The sequence below is a fragment of the Rousettus aegyptiacus genome, unplaced genomic scaffold (genome assembly GCF_014176215.1).
Source record: "Rousettus aegyptiacus isolate mRouAeg1 unplaced genomic scaffold, mRouAeg1.p scaffold_m13_p_1, whole genome shotgun sequence".
Lineage (NCBI taxonomy): Eukaryota > Metazoa > Chordata > Mammalia > Chiroptera > Pteropodidae > Rousettus > Rousettus aegyptiacus.
Genome location: NW_023416284.1, coordinates 35,815,090 through 35,836,499, shown reverse-complemented (window position 1 = coordinate 35,836,499; position 21,410 = coordinate 35,815,090). Strand labels below are relative to the sequence as shown.

At 47.8% G+C, this 21,410-nt stretch overlaps 1 protein-coding gene across 1 annotated transcript; it reads right to left on the bottom strand.

The window, feature by feature from the left end:
- Window positions 1-8,029: 8,029 nt before the first annotated feature.
- Window positions 8,030-21,314, bottom strand: MRPL37 (mitochondrial ribosomal protein L37). Its single transcript, XM_016120259.2, has 7 exons — window positions 20,900-21,314; window positions 18,265-18,448; window positions 18,059-18,174; window positions 15,472-15,657; window positions 13,279-13,436; window positions 10,108-10,311; window positions 8,030-8,260 (listed from the first exon to the last, which is right to left on the bottom strand). Exons 1-7 carry the CDS (start codon window positions 21,243-21,245, stop codon window positions 8,183-8,185), a joined length of 1,272 nt encoding a protein of 423 aa, XP_015975745.2. The 5' UTR covers window positions 21,246-21,314; the 3' UTR covers window positions 8,030-8,182.
- Between the last annotated feature and the right edge of the window lie 96 nt (window positions 21,315-21,410).

Genomic DNA, 21,410 nt, shown 5'->3' with positions numbered 1-21,410 from the left:
TTCAGTTCCTTGTCTTACAAACACATTTTGGTTTGCCAGAAAGTCTGTCCGGAAGGAGAAAAAGGTTCCTAGTGGCCTGTGTTTTTGATTGAGAGGGTCCCTGAGAACAGCCCTGTGAGCTGCAGCCACACTCTGCGTTCTCCCTGTGGTTGGAATTGCCGAGGGTGCTGGGCCCCTGGGGAGGTTGGCATTTCTTTTCTTTCCTTTCCCTTTGCTTTCCACCTTCAAGGCAATAGGGAACCCTTGAAGGATTTACGGAGTAACACATTTTGAGTAAATTTGAGAAGACCGGTGGAAGCAGCAGCCTGAAAGATGGCTGGGCAGGCTGGACAGACACAAGAGACCCAGCTGCAGCTGTCCCCAAGGCAAGAAGTACCCAGAGCTGGGGCGAAGAAAGCAGTGGTGGATACCCATTTGAACGTTTGGAAAGAACTTCCTGTTTTTCGGAGCTGTGGGGACCTCATTCCAGGCCCACAGCAGGAGAGGAGGGACACACATGGTTTTCTGAGTGAAGTGTGGACTCAGTCCACCTTTACAAGGTTTGAGGGAACCAGATGGCAAGTTGCCAGTTTCAGATCCTGCCTTTGCCACTACTTTGTGGTCATGGGCAAGTTTCTGTGTGCTCAGTTTCCTCATCTATAAAATGGGGATGACGGTTTGCCTACCTCGTGGGGTTATCGTGAGAGTAAGTTACCATCTAGTGTTCAGAACAGTGCCTTGCATGTGGTGAGCTGTAGTGTTAGCTGTGAGTGGTACTGTTACTCATTTGGGAAGAGTCCAAATGAGGAGTAGCTGGAAGGGTCTAGAAGATTCCCTTCTGTCCCTTCCCTCCTCTTAGAACAGGGTTTCCCAGGCTCATCCTCTTAACGGATACCTTTGGACAGCTGGGGAAACATCACTGTTGGACAGATGAGGAGACTCGGGCTGTGGCCGACCTGTTCTCACATCTCTGAAGAGGCCTTTATGCCACATGCCAACCCAGTCCTGGGCAAGGAAGGTAGAGGTGATGGGTGAACATCCTTCAATACCCTTGCTGCCACCCGTGCTCCCCAGAGCAAGGCTTGGGACAGGAGCAATGGCATGGGGGTGCTGAGCTGGAAGGGAGCCAGGTGATGGGAGATGGGGGAGAGGAAAGGGCCCGGCCTGAAATTTCACTGCCCACCTCTGCTTGGGGGTTGAGAACACAGAGCTCCCTTCCACACCACTTCCCACCAACCCCCGTAATTGCTTTTGCAACACACGGCCCTGGTGAGGGCTGGTGAGGGCTTGGCCGCCTCACTAGGGGCAGATCTTTGAGGAGAGGACTGGTTCCTTCCCCCAAAATGTTTGTCCTGCCCTGCCCGGGCACTGCAGCCAGGATAAGGATCCCTGAGTGAGAAGCAGGAGAGGGAATGTCATTCCTGTCCTCCACAGAGGACAGCATTAGACCATCCCTGAAACTTGGACAGGAATCGAGCCAGGCCGAAGTCCCAAGCTCAGCAGCTGCTTGCCTGCTAGAGTCATCACTGTCCACAAGGGTCCACTTCTAGGGGACACCCAGCCTAGGGACCAGAGTGAAGGCTGGGGACCCCTCTCTGGAGCCAAGAAAGAAGAACCTCGAAGCAAACGAGCTGATGCCAGCAGTGGCCTGTGAAGAAGAGGGGTTCAGTAGCTGCCAAGGCACAGAGCCAGACCAGGGCTCCAACCTGGATGCGGCCGGGGCTGCCACTATTCAGCCTGATGCCCTGGGTGACCCTAAGGGATCCCCCTCCGCACACCACCTCTGGCCTCTGCTGTCCCATGAGAATCCCACAGGCTCCAAGGGGCTGAGCCCAGAGCACATCTTGGGCTACGATGAGGGTTCTGCCCTGAATTGAGCTGGGCTTCTCCTGGGCTGGGGTGGAACCGACCAGGGGAGAAGGAGTGAAAGGCGGGCATGTCCTACTCTGCCCTGGACTCACTGGACATGGGCACTAGGGTACTGGAAACAAAGGACTGTATCAAGGGGTGGGGTGGGCGCTGGAAGTTAGAGGGTCCATTCTGTCCAGCACTGATGTTTCGTCCATTCCCAGGTGCTATGGCATCTCTTAGGCATCTGTCACCTGGATGTTCAACCAGCCACCTCTTTAGTTTCCTGCCCTTCTGATGCCAACAAAATCTAACTTCTGAACATCCTTACACTCTTCCACCCATCTATTCATTCATGCACCTCATGCCAGGGACTGTCCTGGCACTAGGGATGCAGTAGAACAAAACAGATGTGTAAAGATGGGGAAGCCCCTCCCTGAGGTGCAGGATGAGCAGGCTGAAGTGACGCTCCATTTTGGCAAGTTAAATTTGAGATGCGTATGCAATAGATAGCCATGTAAAGATGTCCAGTAGGCAGATCAGGGCTGGAGACACGCTGGGAGTTGGCATTTGGATGGTCTTTAAAGCCACGAGCCTGGCCTGAGATCATCTGGAGAGCCAAGGGCTCTCGGCAATAAGAGATTTGGGAAATAGGAACCAGCGCAAGAGGCAGCGACATGAGTAGGAGAGCAAGGTGCCCTGGAGACCAAGCGAAGGAAACTGCAGCGAGTGTCGGAGTGCCACACGCTGCCGAGGGGCCCGACACCGCGGGCCCACCGTGCTGGGGACACAGTCCACACTTGCCGATTTATTGGGACCCTGCATAGCCAGGCCCTGCCGTCCCCTGCTGCTTTTTCTTGCCCCTCAGCACTTCGTGATGCAGCCATGTGGAACAACGTAAGGACCGTTGCCCGCCGGGGGCCTTTGTTCTTGCCGTTCCTCCTCGGCATGCCTTTCCTGCTTGCCCTTTAGAATCAAATGGCTCCTCCGTCAGGAAGCTTTCTCTGAGCCTCCATGGTCCCTATGCTGTAATGGTTCAACGTCTGCCTCTCCCATCAGGCTGGGAGCTCCTTGAAGCTAGGGATCATGCCCACTGCATGCTGTCACCTGAGGGTAGGTGCTCAAGTGCGGGGAAAGAGCTGACCTTTATGGCTACCTGCTTCTGCAGATCCAAAGACTGAATGACAGTTGTGAGTGTCCACCACTCAACTGGGAACTCTGGAGGGCAAGGACCATGTCTCTCAGTGTGTCTCTGACTCCTAGCACAAGGCCTGGCATGCAGTAGGTGCTGCTAGAGAAGGTCTATAGTGGGAAACCTCAGGGCTCAGTCCCCAGTCTTGACCTATTCTTGGGTTCCATCACGGCCCAGCTGGGCATGAGGGGAGACCCACAAGGTTGTGTGTGTGTGTGGGGGAGGAGGTAACAAAGCTGGGAGGGGCCATGCTGCTCTTGACAGGCTGGACAATTGCCATGGGCAGCAAGCCCACACCTTGGATGTAAGCTTTGGGCATGGGGAAATATGGCTTGAGGTGTCTGACATGGGCTTGACTAAAGATCTCTGGTGGCAATAATCAAAGCAGAATGTCCTGAACAAGGAAGAGACTGGCCTCACGCTACCCTGCCACACTCAGCCCTGCTGAAGAATGGGGTCCCTGGTCCCTGCTCTGTGATAACAGTCTGGAGCAGGGGTTTGCTGTGAGCCACGGGTTGAGAAGTGGGTTAGATGTTCAGTGGGAGACAGACACTGGGCTATTTGGCTTTGAGGCATTTAATTTCCAGCCTCAAATTTCTGTAGGGCTGTCCCCTGAGAGGAAACATGGGGTGTGGGGCCCCAGACAGCAGAGCTGGGACTCTCGAGTTGAATCTACAAGATGACATTCTTCCTGACGTGAGAACACTTAGCAGCCAGAGTTGCTGAAGAATGAAAGAGGCTACACTGAGACCTTGTTCCCCACGCTGGACCGTGTAAGCCAGCTCGGGAAGGGGTGAGTGGGTACATTTGTTAGATGGGGAGCATTGGTTCCTGGGAACTCATGGAACAGAAGGGGAGAGAAACAAGTCCCTTCTCAGGGGCAGAGCTGGAATTAGAGCCAATTCTCTCTGACCTCTGAGTCCCTCCCAGCTTTTTGGCTGTTTCATTACCTCTAAAAGAGATCCCCATGGACTCTGCTGATCTGTGTGACTTGAATTCCTTCTTTTACAGAGGAAGGCAGACTGGTGGTTGCAGGCTGAGAGTGAGGGATGGCGGACATGGGTTCCAAGGGGGTTCGTGCTCTGACAGGGCCTCCCTGGCCGCCTCGCTGTTCTGCAAACACCAGCCCCATCCTCATCTCTGCCGCTGCGTTTCCCCCAGCTGTCTTCCTGCTCCGGTGCCTCACTCAGTCTCTGCTCAAACATCACCTCACAGAGGCCCTCCCTGACCTTGGTCATCTAATAGAGTACCCTTTACCCTGAGACATAAGGGCTGACCCTCGCCTGCTGCTAATGGTTCACAAATGTGTCCCTTCCTGGGCATTGTCCTGGGTCCCAGGGAACTGTCTCTCCTAAGGTTCCTCCACCTCCTCCCAGATGATGTGGGACCTCAAGGCCCCACCACTTTGCCTCAGTTGTGGACAATTCTAAAGGGCCATCCAGCTCTCTGTGGGATCAGCTGAGGCTGCAGCTCCTCCCTCTGCTCAGCTGTGCCCTCTTAGCTTGCTTACAGGTATCTGGAGAGGGCTCCCCAATGAACCTGCCCCAATCCTTCCTTTCAGAGCCTGTCCAGGGAGCCCCATCAAAGACATTTTGCTTCATTTTCTTCATGTCATTCGGACATGTTTCTTTCTTCACTGTCTTGCCCCATTAGAATGTAAATGCTTGTTTTAGTCACTGCTCTACACCTAGGGCCTTGGCCATGCCTGCCACATACTACATGCCATGGACACTTGTGGGATGAATGAACCAATTACCTGAGAGTTTATAATCCGGAGGCAAGGGGTGGGCGCTAGGATTGATCTGTAATAAGTGCACATCTCTGGAGGTTCCCAGACATACCTGGGGAGAGGGGCCCTGTAACAGGGTGGTCTTCCAGCAGCCAAGCAGGTAAGTAAGCCCTGTGAGTCATGGTGCTTTGTGTATTCATGCCAAAGGGAATGACACTCAGGTCACACACGTGATTGAAGGGACTTTCTCCTGCCACAAAAGGGGAAGCAGAGAGATGCTATGTAAAGTCTGAGGTGACCTGGGCCAGCTCCTTCACCAGCCTTGGACCAGCAACTGAGGGACTAACCCAGAAAGTCATGGAGCCTTTGGCAAGCACCCACTCTAGTCCAGGTTTGGGAGAGGACAGATAGCAGCCTACAGGTGAAAAGCCCAGCTTTTCACAGGGCTTCTGATACCTCCAGACCCAGCTACTTGAAATCTGGATGAATGTAGCTTATTGATCTAAAAGTGGGGAAAACCTGGGAATTGCTTTATCCCATTTTTCAGATGAAGAAACTGAGGATCTGAGAGGGAAGCTGGACTACTGGAGGCTCTTAGAAATGGCTTCCTCTGGTCCAAGATTACAATTCCCTTGCCAATAAAGTCTGCCGGAAATGAATTAAGGAGCCCTCTAATAGATCAACGTATTCTCGTTTGGTTAAATATATAACCAAATGAGAATATGTTCATGACGACAGTGTCAAAATTTCGATTCCAACGTCTGTGGCTTAGACGTCCAAGTCCCTATAGTGGGTTTTTATACCAATAGTGGGGCCTTAAAATCATCCTACATTTCTTCCCTTTCTGTTTTTGAGGAAAGGAATGTGAGAAGGTGGTGAGGATGAGGTAGGTGGGCATGTGGGATTTGGAGAAGTGGGCACATCTCTGTGGAGGAGGCAGCTATCATCGCTTATGAGCTTTCTGGCTCCTCACGCGATGGTCTCTGAGCCTCAGTTTCCTCATCTGTATGGGGAGATAAACACTGCCAGTCCCGACAGCCCCACCTTGCAGATCAGCTGCAAGGGGCTTGCAGGGAGAGTGCAATGGGTTCCAAGCTCCACACTTTGGCTCCGAGGTCCAATCCAAAGAAGACATACCAAGGCCAGCTATTAGGGCTGTCCTCATTTGGGGTGGGCTGGGATGAGGGCATGCTGCCTAGGCCTGCCCCATAACACCAGCTCCTTCTAGGGCAGACTTCAAGTTGCCAGGTCATTGGCAGCCTCTCTCCCAGAGGCTCAAGACTCAGGCTCGCTTTGCCCTCTCCCCGTACTTCCACCGGTCCAGGCGGCTTAAGCCTGCTCAGTCTGGCTTCAAGTTCATCTAAGAATTACCGCGATGGCCTTCAGCTGGGCTCCATACAGTCGCCCTGCCAACTCATCCTTCATACACTACCAATGTTTTTTTTTTTTTTTTTTTTTTTAAATCCATTTGACTCAGCAATTCTGCTAGGAATTTATCTGATGGCTATGCTGGCAAAAGTACTCTAAGATACATGAACAAGGATGCTCACTGCAGCGTTATTTATAATAGCTAACAACTGAAAATAACCTGAATGTCCATCGATAGGTATTAATGCAGCTGCTCAAAGGAACAAGGTAGCTCACACAAGCTGATGTGGCAAGATCCTGCCATCTCAAGGTATTAATTAGGAAGAGTCTGTAACTAGGATGACACTAAGTTAATATAAATACCTGCATGATTACGCATATACACTGTGATGGCTACTATATAAGGAACTCTTAAGATGTGGTAACTTAGGGAAAAGGACTAGAAATTGCCTTGGGTGCAGTGATTTCATTTTTATAGCATACTTTTCTGAGTTCTTTAAATTTTCATCATTTATATGTAATAATATTTATCTTTTAAATTAAAAGTAAAATGGACAACAGGGCTCAGTAAATTCCCCCGGCTCCAGGTCACATGCTGTGGGAAGCCTGGGGCTGTTTGGCATCCAAGGCCCTTGTGAGCTGGCCCCCCCAGCCTCACCCCAGCCTCCCCAACTCACCGGTATCCTTTGTTGACTCCCTGCTTTTGCACAGCATGTTGCCTTTTCCCAGTGACCCATTTGCATACACACTGCCACCAGCCTCATTTGTGTCTTTCCCCCGGTAACCCCTCCTACCACCCCACCTCAACTCTGCCCAGCAGAAAAGGTTAAGCTGTAAAGCAGAGGAACACAAGCCCGGGGCAGAGACACACCCGCTGCAGACTCAGCTCTGCCATTCCCTAGTTGTGGTGGCTGTGATGTGTGCTCCAGACTTCTTCAAGCAAGAAGCTCCAGCAGCAGAAGTGTCCAAGGATAATTGCTCAGCAGTCAGTCCCTCTGGGATGTGCTCAGGCCAACAAAGTCATCTAACCCAAGGTCTCTCCAACTCTGGGGAGCAGTGTGTTATCCAATGACTGGTGACAAACCATGGTCTTTGTGGAAAGGCTCAGCACCTCACCTCCTGGTGGGACAGCTCTGCTCCAGAGCACTCACAGAACCGAAAATGGCCTGAGCCTCAGGCGCAAACCCACTGAGCTCAGTCTCCCTTCCCACCACTGCTGCCAGTGTCACTCCCCACAGGTGCCATTCTTCAAGGTTCTCCCCAAATTCTCACCTGCAAATCTCCATTTCAAAGCGTTTCCTAGGGAAGCTGACCTAAAATACCAGCTGTGTGACCCCGGGCAAATTCCTTACACTACCTGTTTCCTCAGCCAGCACATAGTAGGTATCCAACATATTTATTGATTATGCAAATGAAGTCATTTACATTGTCAAGAGGTAAGGATTAAGTAAGATGTTGTGTATAGGTACCTGGCCTAGAGCAGGACCGGATGTTATTAGAACAAATAAGAGGCCAGCTGAACCAGGGGTATACTGGTCCAGTAACAAGGACACTAGTGAGAAATCTACAAGGAATATTCTATTCAGAATATCTGCAGTCTTTGTGAATGTGTCCACAATTTAAATAACCCCAGAAGAACTAAGCAACCATCACAGAGCACCTGCTACTATGTGGCAGACAATACATATACATAAGCTAGCCTTCAAAACAAGGTAGGTTATATTAGGCCCAAGTTTCAGATGAAGAAATTGAAACTTAGATGAAGATTTCTATCTAAAGTCACAAAATGGGTGGTGGGGAGAGCTGTGGCAGGTCAGACTCCAGGGCCTGCATTCATGTGGAGGCAGGCTCAAGGTGTGGGCCCACAGGAAACCGGATGTCCCTCCTGACAGCGCCCTCACACCAAGACCGACTCCAGTGCACTGACAGCACTCTTTATTGTCAGCGAGCCCACTGGGCTAAAAGAACACTGAGGTTCCGGGCAGGCCCCAAGCCCTGCCCAGGCTGCAGGATCTTTGCTGGATTGAAGCGAGGGGGTACTTGAGGCCACAGGAACAGTCCTTGGCTCATACAGCACCGTGCAAATACAAAGCTAAAAACTTCTTGAACGTCTCCGGCTGAAAACCAGTCGGCCCAACAGGTTCCTGGAAAGAACACAGCCCATTAGAATCCTGCTACGAGGTTTAACGGCAGCAATTAAAACGAAGGTTGGTTTTATGTAAACCCTAAGCGCCCCGATAATAGTCGTTTCTCTCACGGACCAAGGAGGGGCACTGGGGAGCTGGCACTGAAGAGACGCCTGAGGGGGCTGGGTCAGAGAGGACATGCGGCACTGCTAGCACCTTGCGGCTAAATCTCCTGTTGTCACTAACCTGATCTCTAATCCTTCTCATTTCAACCACCGGGAACAAACGGTCAGTTGCCCCTTTTCACTCTCAGGGCCAATAAGCCCTCACTCATTCCACACACATTTATCAGGCACCCTCTCTCTGCACTGGGCCTGTGCCAACTGCTGGAACCCCACAGTGGCTTGAATCTGGCTTCTGCCCTCATAGAGTTTATAGCCAGGTGTTTAAATAGTGATAATAAAAGGTGACAGGCCTCATACTAGAAATAGAAAAAAGATGTTTAAAAAACAGAGAAAATGACTAACTCACTGACTTCCATACATGGAAGAGATCATGTACAAGTCTTAAAGGGCAAGTAGAATGGGCCAGAAAGAAAAAGAAAAGGAAGGAGACCAGAGACCAATACATGCACTAGTACAGAAGCAGAGATGAAGGTGGGAGGAGCAGGGGTGAGGCTGGAGCCCAGGGCCTGTGTTGGTGGGGGTGGTGTAGGCAAGGGAAGAGGCAGAGAGGGGCAGGAGCTGAACTGGACAGGTAAGGAGGAGCCATCTGAGCAAACCAAGACAGTCTGGCACCAAGCCAGTATTCTGGAAGGAAGCGGCTGACACAGAGGGGAGAGAAAGAGCATGACTAAGAACAGAGAGATGCAGAGGTGGCTGCTGTGGCTGTGCAGAGAGACACGATGGCTTCTGGGGCCAAAGAGAGGGCCCTGACCCAGAAGGCATTTCAAAGGTAAAACAACACTGAGAGATGGCCGGAGAATTACACAACTGATATGCTGAGAATGTGCAAAGGCTCAACAACTTCATTTAACGAATCTACCCAGGCCATGTGTGGGACACAGGACATAGCTAGTCTGATCCAGCAGCACCCCTACCCTGTTCTCTCATCCCTTGATCCTGCTTTATGTCTCTTCGGAGTGCTTATCACTGCTTGATGTTATATTATGAATTCAGATACTGTCACTGCCCACTGCACGGAAAGCAGGCCTGGACTCTGTCCGCTGAGCACTAGTGGTGCAGCAGTGACAATGCCATGGGAGGAGTTCCCTAACTGTGGAATGAAATGAATGAATGACTCATTCACAGGCCTTGCCTTCGAGGAGCTTGGAGCTTGGAGCTTGGTCTGATGGAGAAAAACATGCAGACAAATGACTGCAGAATAGCAGCGAGATCATGCTGTAATGGGGGAACACTGGCTGTGGGAACCTGCCCGAGGCACTGACGTGAGGCTGGGAGTGGGCTGGTACGTCCTTATGCTAAACTTGGAAGGACAAGTAGTGAATGGTCAAAGGAGAGAGAAATGGGGGATGGGGTGAGGAGAGGGAGAAAAGGAGAAGCTTCTATACAGCTAAGATTCCAAGCTACTGAAGGGCAGGACACGCTGAGGAACTGAGGAGCTAGGCGTGGTGAGTGCAGAGGGAAGCGGGAGGGGAGATGAAGAGATGGGCAGGGCCCAGGGCAGAAGGTGCAGTTCTAGGTGATGGGCAGGACTGAAGGAGCACTCCAGGCAGGGGTCTGGATATAAAGCTCCTAAAGCCAGGGTCGCACTCACGCACGTCCCCTCAACCCCACTCCCACTCACTCTGGGTAGGGTGAGCTATGGCCCTACTCCAATCACAGGCTGGAGATGGCAGGACTTACCACAACCACCTTCTTTTTGATCACTGGGAGACACCAAAAATGCTGATAGAGGAGCTGGTCTGAGTCCACCCAGACCAGATTCTTGATGCCCTCGTTAGAGGCCAGATCTGTGGTGTTCAGTTGTAACACCAAAAACTGGAAGACACGTCCATCGGTGCCCACACTCTGCACAACTACTGGCTGCTCCAAAACCTTAGTGTCGTTCTGAGAGGAAAAGGAGACAAGTAAATCAAATGAGAAACAGTGGGGTAGAAATAACAGCACACCCCAGCGACCTCTCATTCTGGCCTTTAAAACAAATGCTCTACTACATGTACTGGTTTCGCCATGGGGCAAGGAAAACACAATGCGAGGTTAGCGCACTGACCAGAGCTGGGCCTTCCCTCCCCCGCCCAGCCTGGCTCTGCCCGGCCTGGTGCCTCGTGGCCCTAGGGTGCCTGCTCTTCAACTTGAGCACATTAAAGTAATAATTCTTGCTACCGAGAGGTGATTACTGGGCAAGCAGCACAGAACAGGAAGGTGAGCTGGGAGGTTAATGATGGGAAATTCCTCAAGCTCCTGACACTACCTGATGGTGACAACAGCGTCATCAGCTCTATCAAATGTAGACCTGGACGGTCAATGGATATAAATAATCTCATTTAGTTCTCACTCCATTTAACAGATAAGGAAACTGAGACTGAGTAAGGCAAGTGCCTTATCTGAAGTCACAAGACGTGTGTGGCATCAGAACCTAGACTGGCTAACGCTAGGATGTGCTCATTTTTCACTTCTGCCTTATTCCTAACGGCCTGGCATCCTAGGATGCAGGCAGGCATCCTACCTGGGCTTCATGCTCTCAATGCAGCTCTGAGAATGTGCCAGATTCCTGGAGTGTCTCCAGCCATGTCAACCTCAGGATTTCACCAGTCAACACATTTGCTAATTATCTCTTTCAATTTGTACGACTTGATAATAATAATAACACTAGCAACCATTTACTGAAGGCCTCTCATGTGTCAGGCATTATGCAAGTTTTACATAAAATTACCTCTAACATCTAGGGGTATATTCACTTAACAGATGAGGAAACTGAGGTTCCGAGAGGTGGTATAATTTGCTCAAGGTTACCCATGAGATGTGAGCCAGGATCAGACCCCATGCTATTAAATCACTTAAACCCCTATTATCCTGCTCTACACTCAGTGTCCCATTGGTCTAATAACAACATTTTTTCACTCTCGATATTGTCCCAGTTTGGTTGACAAATCATGTGTTCGCCCTACTGAGACTTTGCAGTAATCCAGTTTGGTGACTGCTACCCACTGGACAAAGACCAAATAGGCAGGCCCCATGAAGCACAGCATCTCTGATTCAAAAATGCTGTCTACATTCACCCCTCCAGGGCTGGATCTAACATTAGAAATAGCTAATGTCAGACCTCAGTGTGGGCCATGCTGGGACTGTTGGCCTTAGATATACCTGTTCTTAGTTGCACGAGTAATAAATAAAAAGAAAAGTACCTCTAAGTGTTAGCTGAGAATTCTGTATTGACTCTTATCTCCCTCTACAGATCAATAAAACTGCAGGTAGTACATAAATTTCTCAGCAATTTTACCTTTTACCAGAGGCTCTTCCCATAATTGCTCAACTTCACATCCCCAGGAATAGTCTGTACCTAGAGGGGGTAAGGGAGACCTCCTTTCCTACCCAACTGGGTGGCAATTAGGCAGCACTGCTACTCATGCTCTCCTGGCAACAGCTGGCACAGAAGCTACCACGAGCATACAGGCCTGTGACCTGGCACGTGACTATCTCTGCCTCTGTCCCCTGCCCCAGAGATGGGCGGCAGCAGGTTGTTCGAAGCTGGAGGGATCACGGCTCCAGTGCTAGCCAACATACTCATTAGCTATGGGATCTTGGGGAAGTTACTTAACTTTCCAGAGCCTTCAGGAAATATACAGATAACAGAAATAAAGATAACCTTCCAAGGACTGAAAAGACAAAAGATCACATAAAGCTGTGACAGCTACATATTTCTTAGCTGTGACCTTGGGCAAGTTACTTAGCCTCTGTGAGCCTCAGTTTCTTCATCTGTAAATGAAGCTAACAGTATCTGCCATAGTGGGTTGCTGCAAGGATTAAATAATGCAATGGTTCTCAAATTTTAGTGCAGTGGTTTTCAAAACTGAGCTTGTACCAGCACTACCTGGAAGGCTTGTTACAACACTGATTGCCAGGCCCACTCCTAGAGTTTCTGAGGCAGTAGGTCTGGGTGGGATCTGCACTTCCAACCAGTTTCCAGATGATGCTCATGCTGCTAATCCAGGACCGTATTTTGAGAACCACTAATATAGAGAACACTGATTAAACGTTTGGCATGTAGCAGATGCTCAACATAGGCAAAGTCCATTCCACTCCCTATTTCATTTGGCTAACTACAACTCCCCAATCCCACCTAGTTCCTAGATAAAGTAGGATAGGCAACAGAACATTTTGAATTTCCTCACTCTTCCAACAGGGCCGTAGCCTCTAACCAAGTCCTGGGAACTGGAAGCAGCTCATAGGAACACACTCCCACCCCTTGAACCCGGAAGAGATTTCCCCCAATCTTGGAACAGCTCTTGTGACAACGAATCCACCTGCATTCTATACTATCTAGGACCCTGAGGACTCCTCTTAGACTCAAGGGGCTACCAGCAAGGGGTATCTTAGGTCCCGAGAACCTTTTCTGACTTGGAAGGCAGGTCTGGGACCCTCTACTGTTTCATTTATCCTGTGTACCTGATGGAGCCTGGTGCTCTAATACAAATACTACAGAACAGAGGCAGTGTGCTGGAGCATGGACAACTGCAGCCTTAGGAGTTGGGTATACCTAGTTCCCATCCTTTCTCCACTACTTACGTCTGTGTAATGCTGGGCAAGCGGCTCAGCCTCTCTGTGATTTTTTTTTCTGTGGCATAATTTTAAAACTGGGCATTATAATAAAACTGTGTGGGTTACGATGATAAAAAGTTAGGTACCTTATGGAAAAGACAGGCATATAGCAGGCCCCCAGCAGATGTCAGTTCATCTCTATAGAATGAGTGGAAGTGCCTCTCCCTAAAATTCCTCAGTTAACCAAGGAATCCCCGCTGCCCTCTTTCTTTCTTTGAGGAGTGTAAGGTAAGGAGGTATTGCCCACATACATACCCCATAGAGGAGCCGGGCCTGAGCCAAGGCATTGCCAAAGGCAAACAGGATCATCTTGGCCCGCAGCTGATCTGGCTGAAAGCGGTATGGTCGTGAATTGGCTGTCTCCAGAAAATACAGGGTGTGGGGATAGGGATAAGGATAACCCTCCCGGTATCCTGTAAAATACAGAACCATGTAAAGGCAGAAAAGATTAATCGGCCTGCCCCAAGGCTCAGGAGAGTCACTTCACCTTAGTTTGGTGCCAGACACTACAAAGACTCAGTAAAGACAGATATCATCAGCCTAGCTTGGGGGCTGGCAAACTTTAGCCTGTTGGCTAAATCTTGCCCTCTGCTTATTTTTAAAAATAAAGATTTTACTAGAGCACAACTCTGCCTACTCATTTACATAATGTCTATTGAGTAGCTGTGACAGAGACCACATGCAGCCTGCAAAACCTAAAATATTTATGATCTGGCTCTTGACAGAAAATGTTTGCCAACCTGTTCTAGGTGATACTTGCATTCTAGCTCGAACTCCACCCCCTTCTCTCTATTTCAAACACATGGATGACAGTGATGTTAGCAGAAGTATAACCTGAAATCCATGGTAATAATTTTTTTAAAAAGCAAATCATTTGCAAAATTCAATACTTTATTATTAATAACAAATGACTTCCTCACACCTCACAACTATCTGTACAACACTGGTGGTGAAATCAAAGTTTAACTCTTACTCATCTTAGCCATGACCTTACCAGGTCATCATTCTTTTCCCCTGCATGGCTCTGGATAAAATTTTGGTAGACTAGAGGCTTCTAGAAGGAGTAACCTAGATCAGTGAAAGTGGGTGAAAATGAGGGAGAAAGAGCCTGGGAAAATGTGGGCTCTAAAAATCCCAGAGAAGAGCACTAGTTAAGATAAAGACACAGACATGGCTCTCCCATCTGCCTCAATCCCTGCTTTGGTTCCTTAGCATATGTAAATACCCAACACTCGGCACTTACTCTGTGCCAAGCTCTAAGATGGGTACCAGGAACAGAGGCCAAGTAGAGCCTGCCACTGCCTTCGAGGAACTCAGTCTAGAGGGGAAGACTGACAAGAAAACTGATCATATCCAGATAGAGAGACATGTCAAGATAAAGATGAGTCGAGGGGCAGTGGGAGGAAAGATAAAAGATCCCTGTTATGACTGGAAGGTCCCACAGCATTTCTGGAAAGAAGTGCTTCCTAGGATGAATTATGAAAGATGAGGAGTTATCAAGCTTAAGACAAAAAGAGGTGAATGGTCAAAAGTTCCAGGCAGAGGGATAAGAACATGTCGAAGCATGGTGGTGAGAAAGGGCACAATATATTAAGCATGGCTGACATAAAGGGGGCATGAAAAGGAGCAGACAAAGGTGAGGCTGGGGAGAGGGACAAAGGGCAGACCTGAAAGCCCTCATGTAATAAGTTAAGAAGTTCAGACTCTATCCAATAGGCAACGGGGAGGATGGGCATGGAGAGAGATGAGATTAAATTTGTGCTTTAGAAGGGCTACTCTGGAAATGTGAACTAGGTGGACTGGAGAGAAACAGCCTGAAGCAGACTGACCAGTTGGGAGGTTGTGGCAACAGGCAGAGTGAGAGCCGGGAGGGACTGACCTAGGTCGCAGCTGTGGAAATCAAGCGAGGGTAAGGAGAAAGACACTCATGACTGAGTTGCGGGCCTGCCTAGCCTGACTCCCTAGTTTCTGTCTGAGCTGACTGGGTAGACAGCGATGCCTTATTTGATGGAGTTTGGATAAATAGCCCCATTCAATGCCTGTGGGGTTTCTTCAGTCCTACCAGGAGGTTGGCCAGAATTTATAGGTTACATAGAAAGAGGTGTCTTTTGAGGGACCTATGAATATAGGAAACATTTGGCCCCTGATCAAATGTCCCCCTAGCCACCCATTAAAACTCTGACCTAAAAGAGTAGCTTTTCATGGGTCAAAATCAGTTGGCTTTGAGCAAATTATTTCACCTCCCTGAGCCTCAATTACCTTGCTTATAAAATTGGGATAATAGTATCTGTCTCACAGGGCTGCTCCATGGATCTTAGAAGAAAATGCAAGTCAGATGCCAAGCATATAGTAAGTACTGAATATAGCCCTTCCCTTCAAAAAAAAAAAAAAAAAAAAAGCACATCTCTCTTCTCCACGCTGCCTGAAAGTCAAAGGCTTGATACTCACCTGTGTCATCTTTCACATCATAAACATTGCATTCCTGAAGATCAACAGTGGGAGATATGGGATAGAAGGTTTCAAGAACATAATTCTTAGTAGCTTCTACCTCCTCTCTGGAGGCAATGGGGGGCAGAAGGTCCTTGGCATTTAGTCGGGATCCACTAGAACCACGGACCTGAAGGAGAAGAGATTCTAAAAGGGGAGAAAGATGATTAGTCTAACCTGGTCTAAAGCCTTTTCTCAGTTTTATCCCACCATGCTCAAGTCTTTTATAGTTTTCCGAGCTGACCAGCCTAACCATAGAAAACAAAACTTTGGTTAAGAGAGATTAATCCTGGAATTTTTTTTTTTTACATTAAATTTATTGGAGTGACATTAATAAAATTAAATAGGTTTCAAGTGTGCTATTCAATAATACATCATCTGTATATAGCATTGTGTGTTCACCACCCAAAGTCAAATCTTCTGTCACCATAAATTTGACCCCCTTTACTCTTGTCTACCTCCCCCTCCCCACTTAGTCCCTCTGGGAACTATTATACTGTTGTCTTTGTCTATGAGTTTTTGTTTGTCTTATTCATTTGTTGCTTTCGGTTTTATATTCCACATGTGAAATCATATGGTTCTCAATCCTGGGATTCTTGAGAGGGGGACTGACCAATGCACTCTTCTTCCTTTCCAGTGACCCTTGAGGCCTCGTGGTCTCTGTGGGTTCAGGGCTGCCCTATAGAGATCGTCCTAAGCACCTGCTTGCTCTAAGCTGGGGACCCAGAAATGAGCGAGAGTCTCTCTGCCCAGGTTACTAAATCCAGGAAAAGGGCCAGATTGTCCACAACAACTGAGAGTAAAATAAATCGAGCCTGTCAGAAAGCCTCACTTAAGTTGGATTAGCATATCTGGTACATGGAGACACAGGTGTATGAAGAGAAAACTCACATCTGACTAATCAGAAAGCCTGCCATTGTGAACATGTACGAATATCCTTCACAGAGGTTCCCACAGGAGGCCACGTGCCACCACCAGGCAAAATATGCTGGAAAAACTCCTTGAGAATAGCTTTCTGAGCATTCTAAGTGGAGGCAAATCTTCCCCTGAAGGTGCTTGGGGTTTTAGAAATAGTTGAATAGCAGTGTGATGGTAATAGAGCAAGGATAATGAACTTACATATCTAAAAACTGGTTTGGCCAACAGCACTGCCATTTAATTAGCATGTGGTCTCACTGAGTATGTAAAAAAGGGACACTACATCTGTGGATAAACTCTGATGTGGTTGTTAAAATACATCATACCCACACCTCAAGAATAGTTTTCGAAAGTATTTCCTGTTTCCTCATATATAATCTGCAAGGAAGATAAATGTGCCTGGACCCTGCCTAACCTTGGGTTTTAGATTCTCCCCACAGACCACTCTCGTGTGGTTTCCAATTCAATTCCCTTCACATCTCTCCTCCAGTGACAGTTTCAAATGGGGTAGTTTAATTAGAGGTAATACTTGATGATGGGCTAACAAGTTCTCCTCTATTAATAAGGCTCACTAATTTCTTTAGTGGTGCCATTATCTCTATAAAGCTGACTGCTTGCCAGAAAGTCCATGCTCAAAGGGGCAAGCCAGAGAAACCCAACCAAAAAGATGTCCTGAAAATCCCAAATTATTTCATAGCTGGTTTCTCTGCTCCAGGATTCCACCAATTATGAAAAGGGGAAAAGACCAGGATTCCATCAAAATGAACAACACAGGGTTCCTGACATTAGGAGTTCACAGTTTAGGGGGGCAGACAGAAAAGATACCAGATAACTACAACACAGTATAGTATATGCTATGATAAAAATACACGTAATGGGCATAAAGAGCACAGAGGAGGACTAGCTAGCTAACCTATGGATTCACATGGGAAGGGGGCTTGAATTGAGTCTTGCAGATAAGAATTTAGTCAAATGAGGAAAGCAGAAAAGAGGGTTCTAGATAGAATGCACAGCACGTGCAAAGCTATAAAAGCTTGATGCCAAAAAGCTGCAGGTGGCTAAAGTGTATATTTGAGCATGTGGGGAGGTGGGTATTAGAGCAGGAGATAAGACTAGAAAGACTAGTTGGGTGGCCAAATCACAGAGGGCCTTGGATACCATGATAAATGGTTTCAGCTACTGGGAGATAGTGAAGGATATGAAACAGGAGGGACATAAGAAGACTTGCACTTTAGAAAGATCATTCTAACAGCTACATGGACAATGAACTGGGCAAAGGAGAAAAGCATGCATGGGGTAAGAAGGCTCCTGCAGCAGAACATGAGCTTGTGAGGGAGGAGACTGTGTATGCTTTATTACTACTTCCTTATTGTCAACATTTAGGAACTTGCAGGCACTCAATAGATATGGTTAAATGAAGTCTTGGGAAGAAATGATTACAAACAAAAAAGGCTGTGCTGTGGCTAATGATAATGAGGATGTGTCTGAACCTATAAAATTAGACCATGAGGATGGGAGTGAGGCTACATATGGGAGTAGGGGGTTATGTGGGAATGTGAACTGGTGGTGGGGCTAAGACTAGAAAGACTGATAAACAGACTAAAGCTTTCTGGCGTACAAGATAACCAACCTCGATTCCAAGTGGTGGATAACGTGTAGTTTTTGGCACAGATCCGCCTGGCTAGCGAAGGATGCTTGAAAGTCTGGGATTTACACAGCTGTAACAGACTGTCCACAATGATTGGGCTTGGAGAAAAGAAGAAACATTTGGAGATATAAAGCAACAGATATAAACCAAAATTCATCAACTAGAAATCTGACTTGGGGGAAACTTACCAGTAGGTCATTCTCTTAGGGATGTTTTCAGTGGAGTGCCAGAGACGGGCGTGATAGATCACATTCAGAACACGTTCATCTTGGTTCTCTATGTGGTTCCTTGGATCCTCAACAAGGCTAAGCACTTTCTCAGGAAGGCCTTCTATTAACTTGGCCTTGGTAAGCCAGAGGGCCTGCTTTACCCCTTTGGGGTAATTGGTTACAAGAAAAAAAAAAAAAAAAAAGACAATTCGAGAAGAGATACTTAAGCCTGGCAGGTAAGATCTTGGGGAAAAAGGTGTCTGGTGAGTGTGCAAGAGAGGGTGAGGATGAGAGGGAGGGATATTTTATGGGATTTCTTCTGTGACATCTGAGGGGTCAGAAGTAAAAATAAAGAGCCCAAGCTAGAACAGTCATTTCAACTCAACTTCAGGTATGACTTGTCTACTTAAGGATAGTTAACCTGAGATGGTGAGTGCCTGCCATAGGAAGAATTCAAATAGTGGCTCAGATGGCTGAGATCATAAGGCTGAATCTTGCAAAGGTCTGTCTGTTGTCTGCAGGATTCAGACACTTGACTATGGGATTAAATCAATGGATGCCAACCCTTCAAAACCTAGATCCTTTCTATTAAATCACACCCCAGTCCTTGATCAGAAAAGCCTATATCTACCAAATATTTCTCATTTTTTAGGTGTGGGCCCAGGATTGAGTCTATGCTATTTTATCAAGGGAAAGCAGTTTTTGGAAATAATGGAAATAACTTTTAAACCATGAATAACTTGAAGAGCCCTGAGTTTGGGAGCCCTTAAATGGATAATTTTTCACATCTCTTCTAACTTTGAGATTCTATAAGTTATTTCATAAGCAGATTTTTGTATGAAGAAGCTGTGTGAAACATACTGCCGTATTTGTCAAAATGATTATACTGAGGATATTTTTCTATTACACAGGGTTCTCCCTGAGACCTTCTGAATCTCTCCCTGGCCTTAGTACAGGAGGGCTGGGATTTTCCTGGGTAGAGTACTGTCTTGTCTTACGGGCATGATGAACTGCATAACTGTAAATGTTTTTCCCTATATCGGGGCTCAACATATGTTATTTCTTCAGGGCCAGATGGTAAATATTTTCAGCTTCCAAGTCATATAGTCTCTACAACAACTATTCAACTGCCACTGTAGCATGACAGTAGCCATAGACAAAAAAGTAAACAAGTAGGCATGGCTGTATTCTAAGAAAACAATTTACAGAAACAGGCAACTGGCCTAGTCAGTACCCCCATTTCTGTACCATTTGTTGACTGCTAATAAGCTGAGAACCAAGTTTGGGGCTGCTCTTTAGCAAATAGAACCTCACAGAGTGGATTTTTTTTTTTTTTTTTTGTATTCACCACACTGTTTTATTTTTCATTTGTGCTGGTTGCCTCGCCTTTCTATTTTTAATTTAATCTGTTTTGTAAAATTTCTATAAGATGCTCAAAATACTTTCCAGAAAAAGATGGAGTATAAGTAAACTAAAAGACTTGATACTGACTGCTTAATCTTTAAACGTTAAGAAATGTCAGCTACTTTCAGTGGGCTGCTGTCCTAGGCAAAATGCCTTCCTTCACTTTTCCCAGATCTGGCTTCACTAAGGGAGGAACAGGCACAGACATAGGGACCTAAGTTTTGCATTAAGTCCATACATCAGTCCTCCACCCTCAGATCAAAGTTGACACTGTATTCTCTCAAATGATTGTGCCCACAAGTTGACAGAGGGCTGGTTACTGCTTTGGTTAGCAGACTACTCATCGCAGCTGGAAAACCACTCTGACTCCGGGGCCTATCTTCACTTGTAAAGTTATGTCTGAGATTAAAGTGAGCCTAGGAAACTTTGGGGGAGACACCCTCAGGCAATTTCTTTAGTAGTAATCAAAGAAAGACAATGAGGGCAATGAAACTTTTCACTTTAAGGGTTATAAGACTTTGGAAATACAAACATTTAGAAATGTAACTTCTAGATTTTGTGGTGGAGTAAAAAACAAAACAAAACAAAACAAAACTCTGGTGTGGGAGTTGGGTAACCTGTTTTCCTTGAAAAGGAACATCCTGGCTCTGACCTTTGACAAAGGACACTGACTTATGAAATGAGATATGCAGCCGTGACTTCACTATTAACCAAAGTGGGCCTGTGGACAAATCACTTTTCCTCTCGGTCACATTTATCAATCCTACGAAATGAGGCTATAGGCAAGGGACACTCTTTCTGCTGCTCCATCCCTCTATTTCTTAAATGTACAGCTACATCTCCCAGGTGTCAAGAGCTGGAAGTGTCATAAGAACCATCCAGTCAAAACCACTTATTTCACAGAAAATGCGAGGCTCAGGAAGGTTCAGCCACTTGCCCCAAATCACAGAGTAAGAGGTAGCACTAGGCCTGGAAACCAGGTCTTTTCGCTTTGCTACTCCAACTCTAATACCTCCTTCAAACAAGCACAGCTCTTTACAACCCACTTAATCTGGACAGCTCTCATAATAAGAATCACTACTAGCCCCATTTCACAGACGAAGAAAGCGAGACCCTTTAAGTTTCAATGTCTTGCCCAAAGCCACAGAGGGCTTGGGGTCAGTACAGGGGAGAGGAATATGGTCCCCTCCTGCCCATCCAGGGGCCTCACCCTCGAGGAGGCGGCAACGCTGGTGGAAAGTGTAGCAGGCCTGGTCCTTGTACAGCGGATGCTCTTGGATTGGGGGAGCGCGGCGGAACTTTGGGTGCGTCCAGCCGGGATCCCACGGCGGAAAGACCGGCCGCGCCAGACCGGGCATGAAGTGCATCTTCCCCGCGTAAGTGATGGGCTCCAATCCAGGGATTTCATACACCCTGTCCAGGGGAGGAGGCTCGGGCTTCCGCGTGGAGCGAACGCCCCACTCGTACGCCCCGCGTCTCGGGGTCCCGTCGCCCCCAAGGCCGAGCCTTCCAGGAAGACGCAGCGCCCGCCTTGCGTGGCCCGACGCCAAAGCCATACCGGTTCGGTCTCCTCAAGACCTCCACCTGGACGCCGCCATCTTTCCCTGCGCAAGTTCTACTGGGAAGAAAAGGGGCTGGGCGCTAAAGCTAGCTTTATGAGTGGCAGCCACTTGAACCAATCAAAGTGAGGGTATCATAGCCTTGCCCCACCCCACAGGCCG